This window comes from Dermacentor silvarum, chromosome 4 (genome assembly GCF_013339745.2).
Source record: "Dermacentor silvarum isolate Dsil-2018 chromosome 4, BIME_Dsil_1.4, whole genome shotgun sequence".
In the NCBI taxonomy this organism is placed as follows: domain Eukaryota; kingdom Metazoa; phylum Arthropoda; class Arachnida; order Ixodida; family Ixodidae; genus Dermacentor; species Dermacentor silvarum.
The window spans coordinates 18,871,163-18,879,544 of NC_051157.2; the positions used below are offsets into that span (position 1 = coordinate 18,871,163).

The following is an 8,382-nucleotide window of genomic DNA, read 5'->3' on the forward strand; positions in this document are numbered from 1 at the left end:
GCCATGACGTACTGACGTAGCACCACCACGCTCAAAAGTTGGCAGCCCTATCTTCGGTAGGTAATCATAGAAGATGACAGGGTTTAGGCTTTATGCTAATGCATTACATTCACTCAGGTGCTGCATGAAGGCCTGCTAATTTGTATCATGGTTTTGACTTTTATCTACTTTACCAGTGTGTTTTTCAAAGCCCATACTCTGTCCCTGGAATGTTTCAGCCCGATTCACCGAGTAGTTCTTTGGTGAGACTTTTTTGAAACCCATCAGATGGCTTCAACAGCAGTCAACACAACTGATAATTTTCAACTCACTGAATCCGCATGCTTGCAACTTTATCTACAAATCAGGCAACAACACCTGCACGTGCAGCAACATGTTATTGTGCATTTTCAATTACCCGTTCCTTGGTATAACCACTGACAGCTTTTTATTTATGTCGGGATGTAACACAACGATTTGTGTGAATATGATTTTATATACACGAATACAGTAACTATTCAATACAAGCTTATGTGCATCACGCTGTAAATAATTACACGACGCGCAAAATGTAATGTGAGCTCAAGCAACAGGACACTACAACAAGCTGTAGGCAAATCTTCTACAGCTCGGTGCACCTATGTCAAGACTGCTGTAAATGTGATGGCAGGTGGTGCTGCGGAGAGTTTTAAGATGAATTATTACAACAATGTGTTGTCATGTTCGCTAAACACTCCAGTTTGTATCTGTCAATTAATAAAGAACCAGGCAGTATGATTGCCTGTGTGTGTGTGAGCTTCCGTGCCCTGAAGTTAAGGTTCAGCAGTCACTGTTCAGCAGCAGTCATAAAGTTTTTCTCAAGCACTGCACTTTATTGCATAATTTAAGCTCAGTCATACACAACTGTTGTCGCACAGTATGACACAATCACACTTTCATTCCCATTTATGAGAGCAATGTCATGTCATGCGGGTCGTTTTATCCTCATGGTCTTTTTGTCTAAGAAACAAACTGCAGGAACCTGAAAAAATTAGTTAATTTCTGACAAAAATATTATACTGGGCTCTCACATTCTTTTCAGAGGCAGACAATACAAACATGCACTGCATATAGCGATGAAGTGCACCCCCACAGAATGGTAATCAACATATCACCTTCAGAAATGTGACAGCACTCATATTATGGGTTTTGTGGCAAGTTAGAGGGTGTGCAACAAGATCCTTAGCAAATCTGAACATGCAGAATGTTGACTGTAAACACAAATAAGTTATGTTTATGCACATGGATGTACTCACTCAATTTTATTTATTGCAACAGATGCACAATCACATACAAAATGAGCTGCAATATGGTGCACCTGTTCAAAAGGGCCCCCAGATTGCACGGCAGCAGCAACATATGAAGAATTTGTACAATACCAGTAATTGCAACAGTATTATTTAGTTCTCCAATTATTCATATGTCGATGTTGCCATGCCGTCTTGGGGCCCTTCTGAACCCGGGCACCATGTTGCAGCTCAAATTGCATGTGACTGTACATTCTTGCAGCAATTGAAAAGGCTCGGTAGTCTGCAAGTAATTTGCAACTAAAGCCTGACTAAGGGTGACAACTGTGGAGCTACAATCATGAGAGGACTGTATGTACAAGAGCAGTATATGCTAAATGTCTCAGCACAATTTACAGTACATTAATACATGGTGACATGCACATATTTAGTAAAGTGCAGAAGCCTGCTCAGGGTAGCTATACCTTCTTACTTGCTGTAGTCCTTTTTACGTGGCTAAACACAACATGCGTGCACAATGAAAAAATTAAAAACAATGGTGCCTTGACACGTTCAACGGTGCACAAGAAGCCTGACAATTTTGCAAGCAATGTGATCAGCAGAGACCAGAGTACAAGTGAGCCAGTGTTCAATCTTCTCTCATGCCTGTTTTTTATGGCACATAACTGAAGTGTTGGCCTGGACTATAATGTTTCCCTTTGCGGTAACTCAGCTTGTAATTACCACCTTTCCACTCTGAATGACATCAAATGGCAGGAAGGTGTCAGTTTGTCAACACTCATTGCAGGATGCTGAAGGTTCACTGTGGCATGTGTGTTTTAAGGTAAACTTGTTTTTTAGGGGCAGACCTGCCATACTGACTACAATGCGGCAAAAAATGTATGTTGAAGACAATTGTGACTTGCTGAGTGCCAATGCTTTGGGAAGGATGACAATGCGTGATCCTTGAAACGGGGGAAGGCATCGTGCCGTACAGCTTGCAGTTTGTCATTGTGTCACAATAGGAGTTGCACTTGTCTTGGTCTTTAAAAAAGGTTGTAAAGTGAGTTAATTTCTTTCCGAATCAGGTATCGTGGCCAGAGTGATCAAACAAATCAAAGACCAACCATACTATTTTGTTATAGACAGTACACTCCAACGCTCATGCACTCAGACACGTCTTTGTGGACTTTGATTTCTTATGCATGGTTTTGTTCAATTATGCCCCTATTAGTGCTGATGCGCTACTTGATATCTTTGACAATACAAGCATGCCAAAGGGTATCACTTAATTACAGTGAGGCAATCTGTGAAAACAATAACAGATTGCAACCAATGACAGCACACTGCACATTCTAGAATGTTGTTGCAGCCTAACAATGCAAGTACCCACAGTGTTCCCATATGAAAGACGATCACCACTGCAACTTTTGCTAACACAGCTGTTATGTAGCACTGCAGGTAGTGCAGCTGTTAACTCCATTGGAGTTACAAAACTCTGTACTACAAGAGACAATGCAGAGCATCAAAAGCTAGATTTCTGCAAGTGTAGTAATGCTAACACTTAGAATTTTAGGTCAAAGTGTCCACTACGAGATCCTATTACAGTCAGCACCAGGCCAAAAAAAGAAGCAGGAGAGACTGCTCCTACAAAAGCTCTCTCTTCCTGCTCTATGTTCCTAGGCATTCTTGGAAAATAGTTGCAAATCACACAGGCATAGAGAGTAGGTGCTCCAATCATTCAGCAACAGAAAACGTTCTGCAGTCACACACCCCACACATCAACAGCTAATATAAGATGTGGTACTCAGATAGCGCAAGCATGCACACATTTATGTGGAGGACTTGGGAAATGGAGTAGCTAAATTATCCTGACCTCATGGTCAAAAAACCTCCTTAATGAGGCTAAGTTATTATACCAGAGGCATCAGTATTTTTTTGTACACCGTAAACAAACCTCCTTCACACAAGGCAAGGCAATTGCAAAGACATAGATAGCAGGACAAGGAGAAGGGAGGAGAGGAAGATTTATCTTTTGCTGGTGCATGTATACTTGCTCTGTTCGAGGGGCATATCCATTGTGTTCGTAACCTGGGAGTGACCATGCGGTTGCTAGATGTTGCTTTGTCTGTCCATCTGCCAGGGAACCATCATAGGTATTGTGTATTACTGCAGAGTAATCCGTGGTACAAATGTGCACCTCCTTCTGCAGATATAGCAAGCTATGCTGCAAACTAAATTCAATAGGCATGAAGCAAAATGTCAGAATCTGATAAAATGGGGCATGCTACGTGTCACCAGAGGTACCATGCAATGAATAAGATTTTCAAACGAGTCTTGCTCTAAAATACACACGCACATACATATAGTGTGGGTAATCCTGATGATTGCTTACATCTAAAAATTGGGGGAATCCTCGGTTCCCATGACTGTCGCACGCCCACAGCGAACATCGCCTTCTCCCGACAAAGTGGCGCTGCATTTAGTTTACAAAACTGAAAACATGTGAAGTGAGTCGGATGCTCTTCAATCAACATATATTCCCGCAGAAAATGTTTAGAAGGGCGTGACAATAATTAAAATATAAAGAGTGGAATGTTTACTTTTCCCTTTCCTCCTCAACACGTTTCCTCTTTGCTGGGACGGCACTGATAGCAACGCCCTAGCCCCTATTGCTTCTTTCTGCAGTACACTTATGGTAACCTATAAGGTTTGTAAGTTATGGTAACTCCAATGTGCACTCAAGGTAACTGCTTCACGGTTTCCACTTGACAAAAGGTGTGGTGCCAGAAAGGAGTGGTGACAGGACTATCAGAATGCGTTAACAATAACCACAATGCACAACCACTACTTCATCATTGGCTAGAAGTTTAGAGGGGACGTGCACGCATGTGCAAGCTTTAGCTCGGGAGCAATTTATGATCATGAACAACCTCCCAATGGCTGGCATCCATGGGCTGTTGCACAGGTCTATGATGTCGTAGGCGGCGTAATAAACAAGGCCTACAAAGCCGCGGGAGAGAGCCAGTTATTTTCTATGCGAGAGTGCGGACTTCCTGCTGCTTGCAGCAGAATAATATTTGGCTTGCATGTTTATGGAAACATTGCCTACAATCACGAATGTCTTCTTACCATGTTCAAAAGTTTTGCAGTACTCCTTGAACAAACGAAACAGACTCCTTACACTGAGGACAGCAGAGCACACATTTCATATGTAAGCCAACAGCCGAAGTCTGAGCATGACGCGTGCCCATTCCTCCGTGGCTAAGCAGCGGCGCCATCCTCCGAAGTCTGCCTCCCATGTTTCCAGGAGAAAGTAATTTGTTCCCGGGGTCATTGGAAGCAATGTGCTCATTGTCATGGTCACATATAAGCGGCATACAAATTGTATTCAGCTCATGGATTGATTGATTTTTATTGCATAATTTAGGCAAAACTGACTTGAAAATCAATGCAAGCAATGATGCGCAGTTCTTTAATAAAAAGGCAATAATGTTGTGCAGTTATCAAACTGAAAATAAAAATAGTGGCGTCCAAGGTTTGACAGCTGCTTGCAGCAACAGTACAGCTGTTGTCACCACCCTAAAGCATAATGCATACAAATGCTTCCTACCACCTACTTGTTCCTTGCCATCACATTGCCACAAACTTTTAACTTAGACAAACCAGCCTCACTGCTTCCTAAAGCTCTGTTGTGTTGTTGCCAAATATGCCTGAAACCATTTGCATGTTAATGGCGTTCCTGCATAAGCGAAAAAAGCGCTTGCCAGACCCACAACACTTTGATGCCTACCTGCCTTTTACAGGAAGGTAGAAGTAGAACAACATAACACAAAGCATAACCATTGCAGTGTATTTAAATTTACACATTTCAATGAGAACAGAAGGCATTGTGTTATGAGTGATAACAAAAATGTGGTTATCCACAAGTGCACCATTCCTTCTCATATTGCTAAGGTTGTAGGCAAATGTAGGCTGATCAAAGTAATATTTAAATTCCTAGCATCAAATCTTGCCACTCTGGCGTGTTTAGGTATAACATGGAGCAGATCTTGTGAAGAGATCAATGTAACAGGAGACAGATTTACAGTCAGTAATAAGTAGAAGCGTTTGTAACACAATTTAGCATCCTCTTATGTTGCACAGTACATTTGGCTCAGCAGCTGGGGGACAACAGCTACTCTGAGCAATTACAGGAAATAGATTGTTATTGCTTCGATTTTGAAGAAGGCAGAAAGCCCTGCAAGCCGTGTAAACATTTAATCAGAGAAGTAACTAGAAGATGGCATTTCATAACTTCCTTTGTAGCAAATGTATCCACATCAGTTAGTAAGATGCCAGTGGCATGTATTTGATTATTCTCAACAAGTGAACATTTTACTGAGTGCATAACATTAATCAAAATTTATATCATAAACCCACAGATGGCCCAATAAAGCAATGTGCTCTGATGACTGTAAGTTTGTAACAAACTGGTGTGATGACACCATTTTAGTTGCTGCAACTGTATTATGTCTTGCATAACTTGAGATGCATCTATTTCTGATGCCTCACGCTGCATCCGATGATATAGCCATTTCCGCAAATATATTGACATACCATAGGCTAAGCAGGTAGGAAAAGATAAGCAAAGCAAGAAATATTCATAGGACTACACACACATCAGAAAAATTTACAGTAAATGCTATTGCATTGAGAAGAAGTTTGTCATAAAGCTTAGCAACTACTGCAACACTTCTGTGTGTTACTGCTAAATGCTGTAATGTAGCGCATTTGCAACTGCCTGTGAGCATTTTAGCAAAAGGAGCCTCTTACATGACCAGGTAAATGAATGCTGTCTGTGCAACAAGCTGCACTCGGTTAAAATTTACCTGCCACAGGAAAGCAACTTAATGTTTTTACACTTTCTGGGGACATTTCACTAAGGTACAGCTAGCTGAATGATGCAATGAGCAAAAAATAAACACTTTACATGTACAATCTGCATGTTATAAAACATACACAAAATGTACTACCACTAAACAAAAAAATATTTTCAAATGCTTGCACTGAGGCCTTTACCATAACCGAATAGAAAAGAACAAAGCTTTATCCTTTTATTTGGCTCATTTCTTTCAGTGCAGTGATCACATGGGGCAGAGCTTTAATACATACCATAGAAAGATGGTAGATTTTGTTCAGTAGCGAGTATATTAGAGCTTAGCTGCACATGGACTAAGCCAAAATAAGCTGGCAATCTGAGCATTCAAATTACAGCCTTTACCATATGCAGCAGTATTGGTCGCCTTGGACTGCAAGCAATGAGCTTATTGCATCAGAGTACATCAAGCACCTGAACGCCCTACAAATGTCAACTCACTTCAATCAGGCGGTATGCAAACACCACGTGGTGGAGGCCTGACTGGACGATGGCACGTGCGCAGACAAGGCAAGTCAGGCTCAATTGATTTTCTGCACGCATCCTTGGCTAAGTAATCAGTTGACCAGACCTTGCTCCTTCAAGGTAGAAGGTAAGGCGACATACAAGGTGGGGCTCTTACAGAGGGCTTAAGCACGTGACTAGGCTCTCGTGTCAAGGCTCCAAGACTGCAACCACATATTTCTTAAGATGAGCGCCTTTCAGTTTGCAATGCCGGCCTTATTGCAGCTCTGCATAAACCCCAAAACTTCTTTGGTAAGAGGGCCTTGTTGGAAGCAGTAAACTTCCATCCAACATGGCAGTGGCAACCACTGCACTGCAGGATCGTCCATGCATAACCTGGGAACCAGCTGTACAGCGTGCTCGGTCGACCATTCAAGTATACGCCAGTGGCTTTGCGCACAGTTATCATCTCGTGTACATATCCATGAGGATTTACGTAAGCGCCCTGTGGTCCGCTCTGAGACATGCTGAACACATCGCTCCTGTCGGCCATCTTCTGGTTGCACTCCTTACAAGTCAGCACGCGACAGTCACGAAGAATGGACAGTTCACATCGCAGTCGCTGTACAGGGTTGTCGTAAGACAACATCTCCAGGCGGAGTTTGTCGTCAAGGAGAAGACTGCTCGCGACCCAGTATGAAAAGCGACACGGGTCGCGGGGTAGGCTCAAGGTGGCAAAATTTTCCGTCCACTCGCGCAACTCTGCCTCTATTTTCGAAACCAGTAGGTTGGCGTCGTACTGTCGGTACACCCAGGAGGGCCAGGCCGTCATGTGGGAGAACCCGTAAGGGTCTTTGTGTCGCTCGCTCAGAGCGTACTGAGACGTGGAGCGCCCCTTAAATCTCGATAGGCTTGGAAGTCGAGCGGCTTCACCGACGTCGGCGGTGGGCTTGTCAGGGAGTATTTTAATGCTAGCCATGAGAATGCCGTCACTTCTTGTGCGGGAGCTGATAATGCGGAACCTCTGTCGACCTTCCGCTTTCACCACAAGTGTTGCTACGCCGGACAACTCATCAACCTCCTCTTTGTAGGATCGTATTTCAGCAGTAGTGCCTAGCGGCTGTGGAGAATTGCTACTCGCGCTTTCGCCAACGATGCCGAAAGTCCGATCGTTTTCTATAATTCTGTGCATCATCGATATCTCCAAGGGTCGAAATATCTGAAGAGGCAAGATCTGGCCTGGCACCAGTATGACGTCATGGGATGTCAGTACAGGTATCGTTTGCAGGCTGTCTTCTTCGAAGACCGTCCTGCCCGTGAGATCCTCCATGTCGTTACCGAGGTAAGTGTGCTGCGCTGGCAGCGAAGTGTCATAGGAGACGTCCATCGCAGAGGCAGACGCCGAGTCTTCCTCCTCGTCAGCGTCCTCGGCCCTCGGAACAAGGTGTACTATGTCATCCGCCATCGGTTAACCACCCCGGCGAAGCGTAAACTTTCTGTTTAACCTCCCTAAAAAGCCTGTGCGCAGTTTTTCACCGCATTTTTAGAACACGAACGGCGCCATATTTGTTTTGGTGACCACTGGAGCGCTGAAGCCGAGAGTAGGGTCGTTCCTTTCGTTTTTGCTCTACAGATGGAGCAACAGCCGCGAGCGCGCTCGCGTGTTGTTCCCAAGCGGCGTTTTCGTCTGCTACAATGTGCTAAATAATTTTCCAGCGCCTTCCCAGCGCTTTCCGAGCCAAATAAATGACATAGCAACACACTAGGAAAGCTAAC

General features: G+C 43.6%; 1 protein-coding gene across 1 annotated transcript; it reads right to left on the minus strand.

Annotated features, from left to right (window-relative positions):
• Positions 1 to 830: 830 nt before the first annotated feature.
• LOC119449567 (protein cereblon) lies at positions 831 to 8,175 on the minus strand. Its single transcript, XM_037712759.2, has 2 exons — positions 6,604 to 8,175; positions 831 to 3,380 (listed from the first exon to the last, which is right to left on the minus strand). Exon 1 carries the CDS (start codon positions 8,069 to 8,071, stop codon positions 6,848 to 6,850), a length of 1,224 nt encoding a protein of 407 aa, XP_037568687.1. The 5' UTR covers positions 8,072 to 8,175; the 3' UTR covers positions 831 to 3,380; positions 6,604 to 6,847.
• Positions 8,176 to 8,382: the final 207 nt, after the last annotated feature.

Coding starts and splice junctions, on each gene's coding strand:
- LOC119449567 (XM_037712759.2), bottom strand. CDS start 8,071: ATGGCGGATGACATAGTACACCTTGTTCCGAGGGCCGAGGACGCTGAC.